The sequence below is a fragment of the Glycine soja genome, chromosome 15, assembly GCF_004193775.1.
Source record: "Glycine soja cultivar W05 chromosome 15, ASM419377v2, whole genome shotgun sequence".
Classification (NCBI taxonomy): Eukaryota; Viridiplantae; Streptophyta; class Magnoliopsida; order Fabales; family Fabaceae; genus Glycine; species Glycine soja.
The window spans coordinates 50,378,806-50,397,651 of NC_041016.1; the positions used below are offsets into that span (position 1 = coordinate 50,378,806).

The 18,846-nt window shown below is 30.5% G+C and overlaps 2 protein-coding genes across 2 annotated transcripts; one reads left to right on the plus strand and one right to left on the minus strand.

Annotated features, from left to right (window-relative positions):
- The first annotated feature begins 411 nt into the window (after nt 1-411).
- LOC114387350 (NAC domain-containing protein 76-like) lies at nt 412-4,169 on the plus strand. The gene is made up of 4 exons (XM_028347522.1): nt 412-683; nt 2,112-2,313; nt 2,718-2,989; nt 3,477-4,169. The coding sequence occupies exons 2-4, from the start codon at nt 2,145-2,147 to the stop codon at nt 4,014-4,016; spliced, it is 981 nt and encodes a 326-aa protein (XP_028203323.1). The 5' UTR covers nt 412-683; nt 2,112-2,144; the 3' UTR covers nt 4,017-4,169.
- A 9,788-nt stretch (nt 4,170-13,957) lies between these two features.
- Nucleotides 13,958-15,657, minus strand: LOC114386268 (sucrose nonfermenting 4-like protein). The gene is made up of 5 exons (XM_028346230.1): nt 15,653-15,657; nt 15,266-15,359; nt 15,084-15,143; nt 14,699-14,786; nt 13,958-14,022 (listed from the first exon to the last, which is right to left on the minus strand). The coding sequence occupies exons 1-5, from the start codon at nt 15,655-15,657 to the stop codon at nt 13,958-13,960; spliced, it is 312 nt and encodes a 103-aa protein (XP_028202031.1).
- Nucleotides 15,658-18,846: the final 3,189 nt, after the last annotated feature.

Consider the following 18,846-nt stretch of genomic DNA (forward strand, 5'->3'; position numbering starts at 1 on the left):
AAAAAAACACATATATATAAAGGAAATTAAATGAGGAAAAAACCAAAAGAAGTTACTGTGACTATATTATAGATTAGTGATTGATAGTTAAGCAGATTTTCTTCATTGTAATAAGGCGGAACATGGGAGGAAGGTCTCCCATTCAACGGACATTTACCAAAGCCTATTTTGTATACTATTCTTAATCTTACAATACAATGCATAATTGTCTGTATATAATATACAAAATAAATTACCCACTTGAAAGTTTACAACATAACATGGGCCAAATGGTGTCAAGAACAAGCTCCATATGCTTCAATTTGCTTCTTATTAATAATGTACATTTATGATATCATCATAAGTCATAACACAGCTTGCTCAGTGTACTTCATAATTTATTTAATTATTCTTCATTTTGTTTCAGGTAAATATATAAATAAAATAAAATAAAGTTGAGTTTTTATATATTTCTGTGCCCATTCTTGGTTGTCAGTCCTTGTTTGTGAAGCTAGCAATATTTGCATTGATCCATTAATCTCTCTTTCTCTCTCTCATTCTCTCTTAAAACCCACGTCCGTGCCCTTGAAGCTAAGCAACAGTACAACCAAAGACTCCTCCAAGCTGTCTGTTTTCCTGTGTAGTTCTTTTGTCTGCTTTCCTTTGTCCTTGAGAGGGTTTCATTTTTTTGCGTATCACAAAAGGTTTGTTTCCTAATTTTTTCTCTTCTTTTTGGCATCACTTCTTTGTGTGTCATGAAACCATTTTCTTGCTTAGTTGATTTTCTTTCTTTCTTTCTTTCTTTTTTTGTTTACTCCTGGCTTCCTTTGTTTGCGCCTTGCTTTATTACATAATTTCAGAAACCCTTTTTGGATAGTAGTGCTTGATTATATCTCTTATCTCTTTCTTAATTCACAATTTCCTTTTCCTTATAGCTCTTGTTTTAGTTAGGTTAATTTGAAAAAGATGTGTGTGTGTGTGTGCGGTTCAAACAGAAAATTATGTTAGGACAGAAGCAACGAGGGTTTGATTTGTGTGCCTTATGGTTCTTCACTTCTTCCTTTAATTTCCATCAACTTAGTTATCAGATAATGGAGTTATATATATATATATATATATATATATATATATATATATATATATATATATATATATATATATATATATATATTAAATAGAGTTAATATTGAACGTTTTTGACATATATAATTGCATACAAAACCATATCAAGATGTGAAGATGAAGACTGATAACTTTTTCTCTTTCATTTTTCTTCTTGGAACAATGCTTAGCCCTTTTTATGCACGTAACAGTTGGAGGAAACGACTTGTTTTTGTTATTTATTGAAATCAATCCATGGATATGAGCATACATATTCCTCTCTTTCTGCTGTTTCTAAGGAACTGTGTTCTAACGTATATACTACATGGTGATGTAACTAGAGGGAACGAAGCATGGACAAATATATTTTTTTTTCTAGTTACTGTTCTAATAATTTGTAAGCTGTTCAACATCATGGAATATATAAAAGGTCTAGATATTCTGAAACTGAAACTGCTCAGCAACCAGGGACTTGGTCTGAAAAGTTAACTATCTAGCTTTTCTTTTAGATTCTTCCTAGGGTTAGCACTCAGATTTAGATTCCTTGTGTCAGGAAATGTCCCCTATTATGCATGGAGAAGGTTTTACATCCAATATGCTCATTAGTTTCCTTTGTTTATATAAATTTATGATGTGTACAATTCTTACTTTTTGTCTTTGATTTTGATCTACAGAATTCTGGTTTACATATAGCAGTGTACCTAAACAATGGTCTTGGAGAATATTAAATAATTTTCTAAGCTCCTCCATGTTTAATTTATTTATTTTATGGTCAAAAAGTAACTTTTTGACAGTGAATATGAAGAACTTACATGATCTCGAGATTAACAATCTTAGGCCATCATTTTTTGAATTTCTACACCATGGACTACTAGTATGTTCATACCTTCATGAAAAATAAAACCGTTTCATATACCCTTCTATAAGCAACGTACCCCTGATTTAATAAATGTATGTAATTTTATATCAAATTAAATTGTTTATCATCTAAATAGTAAATACCAATGGATCTTAATTTCTCTCTTGTTCAGGTAACAGAGTCAAAACCCTGCAAAAAGTACAAAATGATGCCAGGCAATGGACAGTTAACTGTTCCTCCGGGCTTCAGGTTCCACCCTACTGATGAGGAGCTTCTCTACTATTATCTGAGGAAGAAAGTTTCTTATGAAGTCATTGATCTTGATGTCATAAGAGAAGTAGATCTCAACAAACTTGAGCCTTGGGACCTCAAAGGTACACAAAACATTCATAATAAAAGAGATATATAGTTGGTCTATATTTCATTGTCACATGTTATGATACAACTAATATTAAAGAAATAGTTGGTCTATACACTATAGGAGCTACAACTGTTTTTTTGAAAGCTTCTCTACAAGAAATAAAGTTTTTTTCAATAGAAAACTCTCAAAAACACTTCTAGCTTTGTATCTAAACAGGCTTATAATATGCTTAAATTAATACAGATAAAATCATAAATCCATGCATATATGATATATCCTTCCCTTTGTACTATTCTTCTATCTAGGGTTTTATTATCATGGAAAGAAAGACATAGACTTGTTAGCCTTGAAGGTTATAATACTTCTTGAGTTTTTTGTAGCATGAACTAGTTAACATATGTTGATGCTTCTTTTCAGATAAGTGTAGGATTGGATCAGGGCCTCAGAATGAGTGGTATTTCTTCAGCCATAAGGACAAGAAATACCCAACAGGAACCAGAACAAATCGAGCAACTACAGCTGGTTTTTGGAAAGCAACTGGAAGAGACAAGTCCATATACCACACTAATTCCAAGAGGATTGGCATGAGGAAAACCCTAGTTTTCTACACTGGTCGTGCTCCTCATGGCCAGAAGACTGATTGGATCATGCATGAGTATCGCCTTGATGAAGATGATGCTGATGTTCAAGTGAGAAAACCACACATACACATACACTTCAATTATAGATGTCCATTCTCTTGATCTTTAGATTAAGGGCACATTTTTGACAAAAATTTTACTTGAGTATTTACTTGGTTAGAATTTATTTTATGAAAGTTTATTCATAAGCATGATAAATATGATTAAAATAAGCTTAAAATAGTTTATAAGGTCATGAAGCCATTTTCAAAACCTAAATAAACATTGTAATTGAAAACTTTCAAACATCCTTTAAATTATTGATTTGAAGCAATTAAGTTCATTGTATTCTTTAGTGAAACATGACAGTATTTGCTGAGAGCAGTGATTTTTGGAAACTCCACTTTTTCAAACACCTAATTAACACTTATCATTTGTTTCCTCTTTTTATCACTTCATATCACTTTAATCACATATAGTTCAAATAACACTCGTACGGATCCAACTTAATTTCCAGATAATGACAAAGTGTTTTCATGTGTTTAATTTCTTGCAGGAAGATGGGTGGGTGGTATGCAGGGTCTTCAAAAAGAAAAACCAAAGCCGAGGTTTCCAACAAGAACTTGAAGAAGAAGAGCACTTAACCACCCACATGAGAGCAAGTGGTCCATGCCAGGTTCTAGAGCAGAAGCATCTTCACATGCAAGGAGGACCATATGATCATTACAACTTTGATGGGACAATGCACCTCCCACAGTTGTTCAGTCCAGAATCAGCTATTGCACCACCTACAAATTCTTCCTTGGCCTTATCCATGAATGCCATGGACATCCTTGAGTGCTCTCAAAACCTGTTGAGGCTCACAACCACTGGCTGTGGACTTAATCTTATGCAGCAACAACAAGAAGAGAGGTTCAGTGGTGACTGGTCTTTCTTGGACAAGCTACTAGCATCACACCATGGCATGGATCAAAGCAAATGTAACCCTCCTACTAATCATCATGCTGCAACTGCTGTGGGCACTTCTGCTCAAAAATTCCCATTTCATTACCTTGGCTGTGACACCACCCATGATATCATGAAATTTTCCAAGTAGGAAGGGATATTGCATTTTAATGTGTTATTATACTTAAGGTGATCATGAGGTGAGAAATATTTGGTTTCTAAGTATGTGTAATATGTAGCACCTTGTTAGATACTCATTGAGATTCCACTCATTAATTTAGTTATTTCTTGAGTGTCAATTGTATATATGTCTATGATATCTTTTACGTTTAATTACATGCTATCACGAAGTATCTTAGTGCATGGGGTACCCTAATTATCCTTGTTACACAAACTATTTTGGATAAGCGAACACAATTAAGGATACTCTAATCTAGCTTTCTACAAAATAAAAACACACTTCCTATCCAACTCATAATTATATTCTAACTCATACACCAATTTCAGATTGGGGTACCTTTCTCATTCTAGCACCAAACCTATATGACATGAGCTAACCTCAAATCCATCACTATATATAACGAAGTCACACCAACCATTTAAGGAAAAATTTCATTCCAAAAGTGATCATATACGGACCAAAGTATAGCATTCCAAATCACCTTCTAAAGCTTTCTTCCCACCCACACCTCCTTTAAAAAAGGCCTGAAATTTCAGATAATGCTCAAATAAGTTATGGGGAGTCAGAAAAACAATACTGATCCAATTGTTTATAATATAATAAGCCAACTTAGTCCAAAATATACAGTCTGCCGATAACAATTAGAAGAAACTTAACTATTAGTATTAGATATTGGAAGGTAAATACATCCAAACACATGCACGAATGAAAACTATAAATCTGAACTGGATAAGTATAACAAAACAATGATAATCAAAAAGAAAAGTCAATTGATAGTGACATAATTACTTAAAGAATTATGTACTTTTTTTTTAATTTTTCTTATTAAAATATTACATAATGGTTTATATTTCCAGTTCTCATTTATTACAATAAAAGAAAGTTCTTATTTGATATGTACATATATAGAGAGGCTCCTGTAAAAATACTTAATTACTGTTATAAATAAAAACTATAAATATAGACTATTAAATCATATTTTAATGATGAATATATTAAAAGAAAAATATACATAATTTTTTAAGTAGTCATCTAATCACCAACTTATAATATTAATCATTCATATAAAAGTATGATCTAAATTTATAGATATCATCAACCAAATATTTTCATAGTAGTCATCCCTTATATATATGGGGCATATATATCAAGTGAGAAATGACAACTATATATTTGAGTAATATAATTATATATAAGTGATCAAGATTATAAGTTAATGGTCACACGATCACTTAAAAAAGTCTCACATGAAACATCTTTTAATTTTCATTATTCAAATATAATTTAATGGTTTATGAGTGTGTTTCGAATAACGTCCACTCACTGCATGAACTACAAGAATCACATCGACATATACTCTGATGAAGCTGAAGCTACTTCTTCATATTTTTTATGGATGTGGAGGGTGGCAATCTGCGTTCCAAATGAAGTTCCGAACACGGGCACTCTATATTTATAGTTTTTGTTTCCCACTTTAAGAAGATATCTTATGTAGAATTTTTTTAAGCTAAATTTTTAAATTTAGAATAAAGAAAATTCTTAGGGTTACTCTACCCGTCTAAGTCTTATAATGTCATATTTACTTATCTTTAACTGTTAAGAATAAAAGAAAATTAAGAGTGAGAATGACATTATTCTTCAAGTAACTTGATTTATCCTTCTATACACACGGTATATGTCTAGTTGACTACTTAAGATAATATACATTCTAGATCTGTATTTTTTGGGCTGATATTGATGCACCCTAGTGCTCTCTATATGTACATTCTTCGCTTATCAAAATAAATAAATAAATACATCATATAACTAACCTGCAGGCAATTCCATAGCTTGTATTTAATTATATTTTTTATGTTTCACTAATATGCAAGAATATGTCTGTCTATTTCGAAAGTGACAATGATAAAAAAGACAAAAATCAAAAAATAGGTGGAATTCAACATCTCATTAACTCTTTTTTTTTTTTATATTTCTCTCTTTTTATCATATTGTAAATCCTATCATGTTTATAAATTTTTTTTCTTTTTTAACTCTCTCTGGATATAAGGATGTTTATCAAAGATTGTTCTGACAAGCTAGATGCAGAAAATGTGTATCCAAGCAACATTGTACTGGACCTTGTGCTTATCTAATTGGAGAAATATGAAGTGGTCTAAGCACGCGATGAAAACTCCATCTATTCGTACAAAGAAGACACGACGTTACACTAATTCTGAGTGACTCATCAAAAATGTTTTTCAAACATATCATCAATTTTAGAGACAAACAGCTGAAATAATCTGTACCACTCCTTTTTTAAAATTCAATCTTAATTGGGCCTAATAGTGGCTGCTAGAAGTTTTGATTTTCATGAGAGGAGTGGATATGCTAATGCCTTGTAAAGAATATGGTGGCTTACTATTCTTGTACATTATATTGATCCAAAGGTCACCATCTATAATTTTTATAAATAAGAGAAAGATAAATATTTATTTTGATCCCTAGAGATATAAGATGATGACATATTAGTCCTAGAAAATTAAAAAATTAAAAATTTAATCATTAAATATGTAAAAAGTATAACAAATTAGTGCTATAAACAATTTAATAATAAATTAAACTTTGTAACTTAATGTCAAATATAAATCATTGAAAATTATAATTTATCGTCAAATTGATTCTTGAACATTATAACTTAATAACAAAATAGTCTTACAAATTTGATAACAAGACCAATATATTGTACTTTTTGCACATTCATAAATTAAATTCAATTTTTTTTCTTTATAGATTAATTTATCACGGTGTCACATCTTCAAACACCAAAATAAATATTTAGCTATAAGAAAACGTATGATACTATTGAATCTCAGTGTCATTAATTATCATGTATTCGCAAAACTGAAACATCCTCAATCCGAAAGAGAAATCCAAAAAATCACTAAGAACCAATCACTAAGCTAAGCCACATAAATTATGTAAAAGTAATATTAGGAAGCCTTTGTATTAGAGGACGTTGACTATTATTTGTGATCCCTTATATAGTTTATAATTCAACGAGTAGTCTAGCTGGACCATCGGTGTTGATCAGTTGGAATTAAATAAATGCTAAAGCACAAAGAAATCTTAATAAGAAGATAGAAGATCAAGGTGCATAACCTTTTGTTTTAGGGGAGACTTGCTTAATTAGGTCACAGCATCAGTCTTAACACAGGTTTATAGTGAATTAGTATTAATGGCCAACACCAATAAATAATCACTACCAAGTGTCTATATGACAGTTTCATATTAATTAACATAATTTCTGAAGCAGTAGTGACCTATGTGACCATTGCTTAATCGTACGAAAATTTTAATAAAGTGGTGAATCAACTTCTGTTTCAGTGGTTAAATAACAAAGTAAATAATCAAAGGAAGGAGGCGAATTAAAATACATCAACCTTAATTATGACCATTGGTATACAGTTATATAGTGTTCAGATTTGCATCTTTCGTATGTTCGTGTGTCAAAATAAATTTTATGATGGCACAACCGATTTCTCACAGCAGGTACGTTTTAAAAAAAAGATACAAATTGGTTAGAGGACCACCTTTTTTAAATGTGAATAGTGTTTTGGTTAGATGTTTAAATAATTTGGAGGATAGGTTAGTTGAGTATTTATTATATTTTTTTTTTGGGGGGGTATATTAACGTAAAAAAGTCCCAAATGACAATTATACATTAGCGAGCCACTAATACTTATCATTAAAATTAAACATTGTAAACTTTTACTTTGATATGATAAACGAATTAAACTATAACAGACGCGTTCAAACTGGAGGGGAAGTGAGCAACGTTAAAACACAGCCACAGCCACAAGTTAAAATTGAATATTGGAAAAAATATATTTAGAGACCTATTCGTAATGTATATTGAACAAGAGAGATTAGAAAGAAGAAGAAAAATACACAGAGAGAAATATAAAAAATGTGATGAATAGAACGCTGAAGCTTCCCACCAAAAGCAAAAGGGGTGGTAAGGGTTAACTTTGATTTTTTTTTTTTTTTGGTACGGGTTAACTTGGATTTGAAAGTGAATTGGAAAGATAAATTCATCTCTAGTTTTTTTTTTCTTTTTTTCATGTCGTTTTCTTATATAGGTTGGCGGGTCTCAGTTTGTTTAAATAATTAAGAAATTAAAATATACCAAATAATAATAGAAAAAGTAAAAAAGTATGATATTTTTAAGAAAAATGATTAAGAAATAATAAGATTTAAGTTTAAGTCAGAATCTTCAAAAACTTAAAATTAAAAAAAAAAAAAAATCGATAGGTTAACTCATTTTTCCTTTGATCCATCTTAACTTGTGGTCATGGGTTAGATAGGACACGATAAGTGGATTGATATATAATATTATGGCCTGATATATAAGAAACAAAAGATAATATTTTTTTTTAATTATAAAAAATTTATAAAATTATTTTATTATTAATTTTTTCTATTCATAATTAATTGTGAGATCTATAATGATATACTTTCATTTTTTTCATAAAAGTTGATGTATTTATTGAGGTATCAACAAATAGTTATACTCATTTGTTGAATTTGAAAAATAATCATCTCTTAAATCATTTAATATCATGAATAATCTTAATATAAAATTAAAATTTATGACAATTAATCAATTTACTATTTTTATTGATCTTGATGTATTAGAAAATTATTTTTTATATACAAGATCGGGGGTAGTATATGAAATTAAACTTACTAAATGATAGATTAAGTAAATTAATTCGATACGCGACATGATTAATATTATTATTCCTAAATTAGTGATATGATATGGAAAAAAAAATTATTCAGAGAAACAAAACACACTTCAATAATCTCTACGGTTAGTTTTATGACTTTCGTTTCTGAGAATATCTTACTTTTAAAAAAAATTAAGAAAACTAAAAAAAATACAAAAGATAGTATATGACAATATCTGAATTATCAAATATTTGTCTTTTTGAGCTGGATGCTTTAGACTTATAGTGCATTATATTCCCACTTGTGTTTAATTACACATATGTGGTTTTGTAGAATTTGTTTGTATTTGATCTTTAAGATGAAAAAGCATTTTACATGAACTAACGAGTGTCACATGGGTGACAATAGCACCCAACTTTTCATTTAGAAAACGAAGTTCTAAGTTCTTTGCACATTAACTTGTTTGTCACTTTCCCCCGCTAGCTAGTTCACACACACATAATCAACGATCACAAGCCTAACTTGTGAGAATCTAATCCTCAAAGCTGATGGGATAGGACTGCCAACGAAGGATGCCAAAGTCCAGAATTTTCAACCAATAAAACAAAAATTTTATAATTTTATTGTAAATTTGGTCTCTTTATTTGTTTTAAAATTTGATTTTGATCTCCTTATAATTTAATTTACAAATTTAGTTCTCCAATTTTTTGCAATTCCGTTAGGTCAGTTTTCAACTCCAAAATTGAACATTGACTACTACTTATCAACTTTGACTATCATGTGTCACGCTTTTAATGGATATCGACCGTTGCGTGTCACATTTTTCTTGGACATTAATTTTGTGTACTTAATTAACGTCAACCTCCAATAAAATCGCAATACGTAGCGGTCAACATCCAATAAAAATACGACGCATGGCGATCAAGATAAGCAATTAACGTCAACGTCAAATTTTGGGCTTGGAGACTGAAATAACGGAGTTGCAAAAAACTTATAAACTAAATTCGTGAATTAAATTATAGAGAAACCAAAATCGAATTTTGAGACAAATAGGGAGACTAAATTTAAAATTTAGCCTAATTTTATAGATATGTTTATAATATTTCTATAATTTTTCATCATATTAAATTTAATTTTATATATTTCTCTTCTTTTTTTCTGTCATTTCCTTAGTTATTAAAATTTTATATAAAAAAGTGTTGTATAAATAATATTTTTATAAAGAGAAATGTCCAGTGTGGTATACAATTCTTCCCATGATCACAAAGGGCAATATATGCTCCAACAAAGTGGGTATGGAACCTACAATTTTTTTTTCTTGGTGATAATCGAAGTTGGTTGCTTTTACTACATAAGAGTTAGGCATCTATCTAGTATCTAAGATAATGATTTGTGGAGACCATAAGATAATGTCCTTTGCCATATTTTGCCTTTACCCTAACATTATGGTGTTTGATAAAGATTTGTGAACATCATAAACAATGTCCTCTAAATTTGCAATATTTAGCCTTTAACATTAACGTACGTACGTTACGTAGGAATGGGTAGTTGGGTGACCATGATACGGACAATAGTACCCACACACGTACGTATTGTTAATTGTTGCTCAGAACGGTCAAAGGTTATGTACGCGAAGGAAGAATATTACGTTCGTGAATCATATTTTATTGAGCTCTTTCTAAATGTGTGTTAATTCATTCTTGGGTTATGTTAGGTATAATATGCAATCCGAGCAAGGGGAGGATCCTTTTGGATTAATGAGGTGGCCTTGGCTACCTTAAAATAAATAGACATTATAAAATTTGTACGTATATATACTTTTTATTTTGTCTTCCCATAAAATTATAAATATGTATAATAAAATTTGTACGTATATTCTTATATTGTAAAATTTTCTTTCCTTTAACTTGTTTTAATTTATATTTTATATGAATAAAAGTTATAATAAATCTTTTGTTTTATTGGTTAGATTTAATATGTTAATTTTGAAAATATTTTTTTACTCTTTGAATGTGGCCCCTCATAAAAAAATGAGCTAACTCCGCCCTGATCCGAGCCCTTATATTTTAATAACAATAAACAAAATATAAAATTTGTTATAAATAATAAATACTAATTTTGATTATCCTATTCATCCTAGCTAGCAGCTTAATATCATTTTAGGTACAAAAGGTTCATCTATCCATGCACTACTAAAAAAAAGGTCTTCTACATCAGTTCTAATAGTCTTTCTACATCGGTTATGACGCGTGGTAGTAACACAGTGTCGTTGAATACCGACATCGGTTAGAGGACCGTCTTTGAAGGGCAACCTTTCTACATCGGTTGTGTAGCTCAACCGATGTAGAATGTGAGTTTTCTACATCTGTTCTAAGATTAAAACTGATGTTGAATGATAGGGTTTCTACATCGGTTATCAGTCAACCGATGTAGAATAGGTAATAATGACAAGGTTTCTACATCGGTTATAAGTCAATCGATGTAGAATTTGAAGGATTTCTACATCGTTTATTACTGAACCGATGTAGAATGGGTAGGAATGACAAGGTTTCTACATCGGTTATAAGTAAACCGATGTAGAATTTGAAGGGTTTCTACATCGTTTATCACTTAACCGATGTAGAATAGTAAAATTTTTATTATTATTTTTGCGAAATTTATAATTTCTCCTTCAAATATTGATGTGATGTTAAAGTGCATGATTGTGGTTTACTAAATGTAAAAATACACATATTTGAGCCAGTAATAAAAAAATCACAAACTACGTATAAGACTAATGTGAAAAATCAAGAACATAAAAAACAGTTTTATTGAAATGTTATTTAACAACTTCTATAAAGATTTTGCAGGGTCAAGGAAAGTACCTACTGTAGAAGCATTAATCTGCAATAGATGGTGTGAAAAGCCCAAGTTATAATGCACTATCGACCCATCAACCAGTTGATAGACGAAAACAAGATTTGAATAATTAATATTGCAGAAGATAGGAATAAAGCATGTCAATACATTTTTCTGTTTCATGATTAACAAACAATAAAAAAGATAATAATGCCACCAACCTGTCAATTAGTATGACCATCACGACTAACCAGTGTACCAACGAAGACAAATTAAACAAATTGTATTATCAACTTGTATTTATATGATAATTTTTAATAAAGTTTTTCAACTAGTATTTATTTTTCATTATATATTTTTTTATATTCTATTTTTTATACGAATTAAATTAATAGTATAAATATGTATTATATTATCATCTAATTATAAATGATTTTAATATATACTAAAATTCTGAGTTTTATAATATATATATATATATATATATATATATATATATATATATATAACAAACAGGTATGTTTTATATTTTGTAAAACTTAAAATACTAACTTTTATTTATAGTATATATTAATCAAAATCCCAATTAATTAGGGAAACAATTAACGATAAATATGATAACCAATCCTAAGAGATAATAAGGAAATAATGAAACTAATTCTACCTAGAGGATAATCAACGATATGATAAGATATTTTCACAAATTCTAACAAAATCATACTAATCTATATGCATCAGGTGTGGATTTGGTTCAAGCATCTCATAGTATCTCCAAAAAATAAACTTCCACTTGGAAATGAGGATGTCATGGTTGTTAGGAATTAATCAAAGCTTCAAAACTCTAGGATTTCCTCTCTTCATCCTCAATAAAAATAAAATAAGTGCACTGATACAACTAAAAAGATATTAGTAATATATTATGCCACTATAACACCATTGACTCTTCAATCATAAAACTGTTAAAAATAAAACTATTCAAGAACTTCATTTCAAAATAGCATTCTTAAAAACCAAGCTGATTAATATTGGAGTAATAAAATGCTTATAGTTGCCATAAGTAAGAACAATATAGAAATAGATTTAGATTTACTATGCACAGAGTCAGTCCTAAACCCTCCTTTAATAATCCGTCTAGTTATTATGATCTATGTTTTTTATTACTACAATTTTTAGTCCATCATAAACTTCTGTACACTAAAAGCATTCTTAATCAATCAATTGCATTTGTGCTGGTTACCAAATCCTAATTACTTGAAAACCCTTCATTGGCTCATAGTGCAAGTGTAAATAATTTATACTTCGACCTCTGGAAGAGAAATTATTAAATAGTCTTTTAACTATTATGTGTTTATATAGTCTGATTAATCTCAACATGACATGTGTCATATAAAGATTAATTGAAATCACAATGATCTGGTTACCTAATAATTTGTCCTGCATGCCAACCAGCCAAATTCATCTTTTATCATCAAATTAACACTTTTACACGTAAAGAAAAACAACAATACATCAAATTAGTTTTTAGAATTTTATAAGTATCGATCGGTTAATCTAGTTTCTTTTTTTTTTTAAGTATAGGTTAATCAAGTTTCTGAAATTATATATAAATATCATTTCAATTTTTGAAATTACCAAATGTTAATCATTTTAGTCTTTATTGTTATAATTTCAAATACTAAAATAATATTTTTATAATTTTAAAGATTAAATTGACCGATTGATACTTATAGTTTTAAAGTCTAATTTTATATATAATTACTCTGTACCTAGAAAATTAAAACACGTACATATATAGTCATGTCATCTCTCATCTCAACTATATAATTAAGAAAGTTTGATTAAAAATTTTTAAAAAAAAATTGCTTAAAAAAATGTTTAATGAATTTTATGGGTCAACTTTGTAAGTCACCTAACGTACCAATAATCGCATATTCATCAAGTCTGTTTTACTTTTTTCTACCTCTACGTGACAAGAACTTGGGCTATCATTTATTATGGGTGAATATCTCGAGCTGCAAAATATAATTCAAATAAAGCTACCATCACTTGTTGAGCACCTTAACGTAACAAGAGAGAGAGAGAGATTATAGAAATTAAAACTATATAATTTGAAGTATTAAAGAAGAAAATTGAAAAAACTGAAAATTATAGAAATCATGATCACGTAGTATTAGGTAATATTTTTTCTTTTGTTAAATAAAAAAAGAGATTCTTAGTATGTTCTATACTGCTGTAAAAAGTTAGTTTTTATTTGGTTAGATTTAAAGGAGATGAGATCTAAGTGTAACTAACTTCTCAGTGTATAGTTCTAATCTAAAAAAATATCTAACTAGAGATATCATGAAGAAGCAAGTCTCAGTGGTTCAAAGTTCACCTTTTTCAAAAGCTACATAGAACACTGATCTGATATGGAGAAGCTTGTAAGGTCCTGTGACAAAGAATATATGAGGATAACCATGTTAAAAATCTTAGTCAAAGTTATCAATCGCACCATTCACTTTAGATTATCTTCATCTATAGAAGAAATAGAGTATATTTTACAACAACCATCCTAGCAACTATACATTCATTTAGGACAAATAAGATTACACAATCAACAATAGAGAGGAGTGAGTCAGATAAAAATTATACACATTCATTTAGGACAAATACATAAAGCAAGAAATTAATTAGTAGAAAGTGGTGTATTATTTTTACCTTTAGCAGAAATTAATTAGTAGTCTATAATCAAAATCCTCTGCTACAGCTCTGCTCCCCTAGTCTGCCACGCCCCTTCATCATCACTTGCCTTTATTCATCTACATAAGTTCATAAATTGATCTCTGCAGGATCGAACAAGTTGAGATTAAACTGATTTAACAATCAATCTAAAAGCTAAAAAATAAATCATACAAGTTTTTCTCACATTTTTCTTTTTTGCCTTTTCCTTTCATTACCAGGTTTTGTAACTTGTCATACCTCTTCTATCTATATGACATATAATACACTATCTATCACAGCATCACAAATCATCACCATAAAAGCATTGTATTCAGAAAGCTTACCAATACAAAGAAATAATGATCCTAAACTTATGCACCTCTGTTAAAATATAAAATAAATACCTCTTAAAATTAAAATAAAATCCGAAGCACTAAGAACACCAACAAATTGCCCCTTGCAGAAGTCCCAAAGAGGAGCCATGAAAACTCCCTGCAAATTATCCAGATCAGAAAAATTGCATATGCAAATTTCTAATCAGCAATTCACACTAAAACTAAGAAAGCTAATGCATATAAAGGAATAAGGATTAAGAAAAAGACTTAAAATCATTGTCAAAATAACTGGTCAAATTCCATAGAGCAATTCAAAAGCACGAGTTCATTCTCACTTATTTACCAGGGTAAAGGCACATTTAAAATGGCACCAATTTGTTTGGCAAAAATTACTAAATATGCTTAAAGGACTCTGGAAACTTTCATTTCATCTGAGAGAAAAAAAAATAGCTACCTGCTCATGCAATATATGAAATGCCTGTTTCACTGGTAGATCAACATCCAAAGCAACAACCTGTGGCCAGGAGTCACTATCACTATTAGTAATTTTATGATTCATGTTTGAGGTTTGTAAATTTGATGTAATGTAGGCAAATCATAATGTCAAAATAAAGGGTAAAGGTAAAACTTTCAAACCTTGCCTGACTCGGGAAGTAATTCATAAGCGGTGTGTGAAGATAGAAATGCAGAAATACACTGACGGGATATCTGTACATCAGTATCTGATATTCTTGGTTACTACACTTGACATCATTTTTTTCATTTTAGTCCCTATCTTGGTCACATTAGTCACTACATAATTTAAAAAAAAAAAAAACTACACTGGGTCTCTACACTTGACACATTATTTAGTTTTGGTGCCAATAGGTGGGGGAAAAGCAATAAATGGTACAGGCTAGGGAGTAATTTGTAGACAATTTTTCATGCAGGGACCAAAATGTTGAGTTTTTACATTAAGGGACTAAAACAATCTTGAATATAGGGATTAAATTTATACTCTAACAAAAAAAAAAAGCAACTAACCTCATTCATATCGTGCCATGTTTTTCAATGTATCCAATATCCTTACATGTAAACAATTTTTATAGAAATATTTATTCTTACATACGCAGGGACGAGGAATCCATAATTAATAGGAGCAACAATATGAAAATATGATAAAAAAAATACTCAAATAAGATATTAGTTACACATTTTCGAATCTAGTGATTATTATCTCCTACTTTATTGATACATTTCAAAGTAATAGGTTTATGTGGGACACTTTCATTGATATAATAAAATACTAATATATTTCTCTTAATTAAACGTGGAGCTCCTAATAAAATTCTCTTATCTCGATCCGTAGAGAATATGACATTCTAATATAAAAAAATCTAAACATAAACGGAAAATTAATTAAAGCAATCCGTGAGATCAGGGAAGTGAATTAAGTCAGTTAGATTAGGTTTACAAAACAAAAATCTGGTTTCCTTTTCAAATTAAATGCTCAAGTGCAGTCTATTTATTTAACATGTACAAGTGTTTTTGAAAATTTTGCCATATCATTTTAAAAATCAGGCTAATTAAACTTTTATACTTCAAGTTCATATGCATGATAATAAATTAAATCCAAACTCTAAAGGCATATAGTAACCCTGCAGGATTTTAAAGCTAAAGAAAAACATTTAAATTATTAAATTGTGACTATAACATATAAGTAACAAGTGGCAAACAGGAGGAATAAATACACAAAAATACCAAAAAAAAGCTACTCTTCCATGATTGCAGAACCAAATGGTGAATAAGAAAATAGTAAAGTGGCTAGGGAAAAGAAATGTGACACCAACTATCTCCATTTACAACAGCCAATAAATTGATAAATAAATAAATAAAAATGAATAAATTAAAAAAATAATCCATTTGAATAAATTAACTTATACACGTATTAACTTAATTAATTAAAAAAATACCAATAGTATATATGGTGAAATAAATGCTAAAGCTGAGAGAGTGCATCATAGTCAAAATTCAAATTATAGGGGTATCCTGTAATAGATTTTTCATAAACATTAGTATATGAGATAGAAAATACTAATTCTAGAAGTTAAGGGAAGAAATAAATGTTGTATCATACCTGAATGATAGTTGGTCCTTTCAGAGATTTTTTGTATTTAGCCAACATGCCTGCCATATAAGCTTCCCTTTCCCCAGTAACCTCATCATCTATATCAGGCTCAGTGACTTCAAGGCACGTGGTGTGAATATTTCTTCCAAGCACTATCTTTCTTTCTCCATTTTTTGTACCATTCTGAACAACCCCATTTCCCTATTTGTAGCACAAGAATTATCTGACAGACATAACACACAAGTGAATTATCAACAAATAGAAAAATCCAAGTGCAAACAAAATAAACTATGAACATAAAACTCAATCATCACTCCTTATCAAACATTTTTCTGGAAATCGCCATTCTAAAAAAAAGAAATGAAACAAGTCTAACCAAAAAGCTCGAACTGCTATACATGTTCATCTACACATATCCATGTTAGACATTTCTAATTGCATTGAATAGTATTCATTTCACTTTATTATTTTTTAAGCTTTTCCCGCAATCAAATCAAAGAGGCTGTTTTGTCAAAAGGCAACAACTTTATCCATGCGCCACACACCCTCAATCTGTAATGGCTCATACTTAATTTTAAAACAATAATTCTAACTTTTAATTTATTATAAGCCCTTTCATGTCTTACAATCTCAACCAACTTTCATTTAAATATCCTCCACGAAAAAAAAGCATTATAAAAAAAGGAAGTAAGCTTAGAAGGCTTCAAAGAAGAAGAAAATAAAAACAGATTTACTAGAAAAGGAACTAATTCAGCATATCTCAAGCCAAAACCAAAGTAACATGATGAAATGCTCTGTTTCGGAGATAATATACTCAAATAGTCAAATGAAAGAACAAAAATTCACAACTATAAGTAAAGAAGAATAGGCACAAACACAATGAACTACAATTTACAAGCAAGAACAAAATCTCTCTGACCATAAAACCAAAAAAACTCATTAAGTAATAAACGAAGCTAAGAAAAGTTCAAAAATCTAAGTATTTGGATCATACAGGAAGCAATCACAATTCACCAAACTTGCTTATGAAAACTAGAGAGCATGGAACAAATGGAGTAGTACTATTCGAGACTCTAAATTGGATGAATGTAGGTGCTGGATGGAGAAGCAGTGAATAAAAATATCCATAGTGAAAACAACACAATTCAATGAAATTAGGATTCCATCACAGACACACACAGAGGACCAACGCCAAACACTCTTAGTCAAAAGAGAAGAGAAGGCTCACCACAACATCATCGAACTCGAAGTGGCGAGCGTACTCCTCGACGGCAATCATGGCGGCGGCGCCCTTGCGCTGGAGGGCGATGCGCTTGGCCTTCATGGAGGCGGACTCATCAAGCGCGTCAGGGCCAAGAGGAACAGCGTCGGACGGAGGAAGAAGCGGCGGCAGAACCTTGGGGACGGGGACCTAAACGGTGGCGTCGTCCCTGCGCGTGTTGGCGAGGAAGTCACGGAGCACTGTAACATCGTGAACGAAGGCATTGGGAGCGTCAGGAGCAGCATCGAATGCGCACAGAAACCCTAGCGTGCAATGGGGGAGGAATACGAAAAGGGGAAAGAAAGAGAGAGAGAGAAAGAAAGTTGTCGTCAATGGGGGGAGGATAAGCTTAAGCTAGGGTTAATAAGTGGTAAAGGAAGGAATACGAAGGCAGTTTTGCTTTAAACCCGTCGTTGTTCAAGCTTTTGATAATAACGGAAATGCCATCGTGTCACATTCTAAGGCGATTATTTATAACCGCCTTAGAATGTACGACGTGAAAACAAATTTTTATTCCCTTAATTTCAAAAATGTCACCGCGTCATGTACTACATCGGTTTTTTAATAACCGATGTAGATAGCACGATGTGGAAGCCTACTTTTGTAGTAGTGATATGTTTTTCCTGCTGACTTAAGGAGAATAAGTCCAATGAACAATGATACGTTAATTGATATAAGCTTAGAAGTTTGGTTAAGATTTAAATCTTCATCCTTAACAAAACAAGACATATAAGATTTCTCTCTCCAATATCAAATGGCATAAACGCATGGGACAAGACGGCATTTACTACATTCTGTGTTGTTTGTGGGTTAAGGTTTCGGGAGAATTCTGAATCTGACGTGACACAC

Bases quoted from the DNA above. Each gene is read 5' to 3' on its own strand.
- LOC114386268 (XM_028346230.1), bottom strand. The intron at 14,787-15,083 runs GTAGCTATTTTT...GATAATTTGCAG, and splicing joins TTCATATATTGCATGAGCAG to GGAGTTTTCATGGCTCCTCT. The intron at 14,023-14,698 runs GTATTTATTTTA...TCTTTGTCACAG, and splicing joins TTTTATTTTAATTTTAAGAG to GACCTTACAAGCTTCTCCAT.
- LOC114387350 (XM_028347522.1), top strand. From the start codon at position 2,145: ATGATGCCAGGCAATGGACAGTTAACTGTTCCTCCGGGCTTCAGGTTC. The intron at 2,314-2,717 runs GTACACAAAACA...GCTTCTTTTCAG, and splicing joins TGAGCCTTGGGACCTCAAAG to ATAAGTGTAGGATTGGATCA. The intron at 2,990-3,476 runs GTGAGAAAACCA...AATTTCTTGCAG, and splicing joins AAGATGATGCTGATGTTCAA to GAAGATGGGTGGGTGGTATG.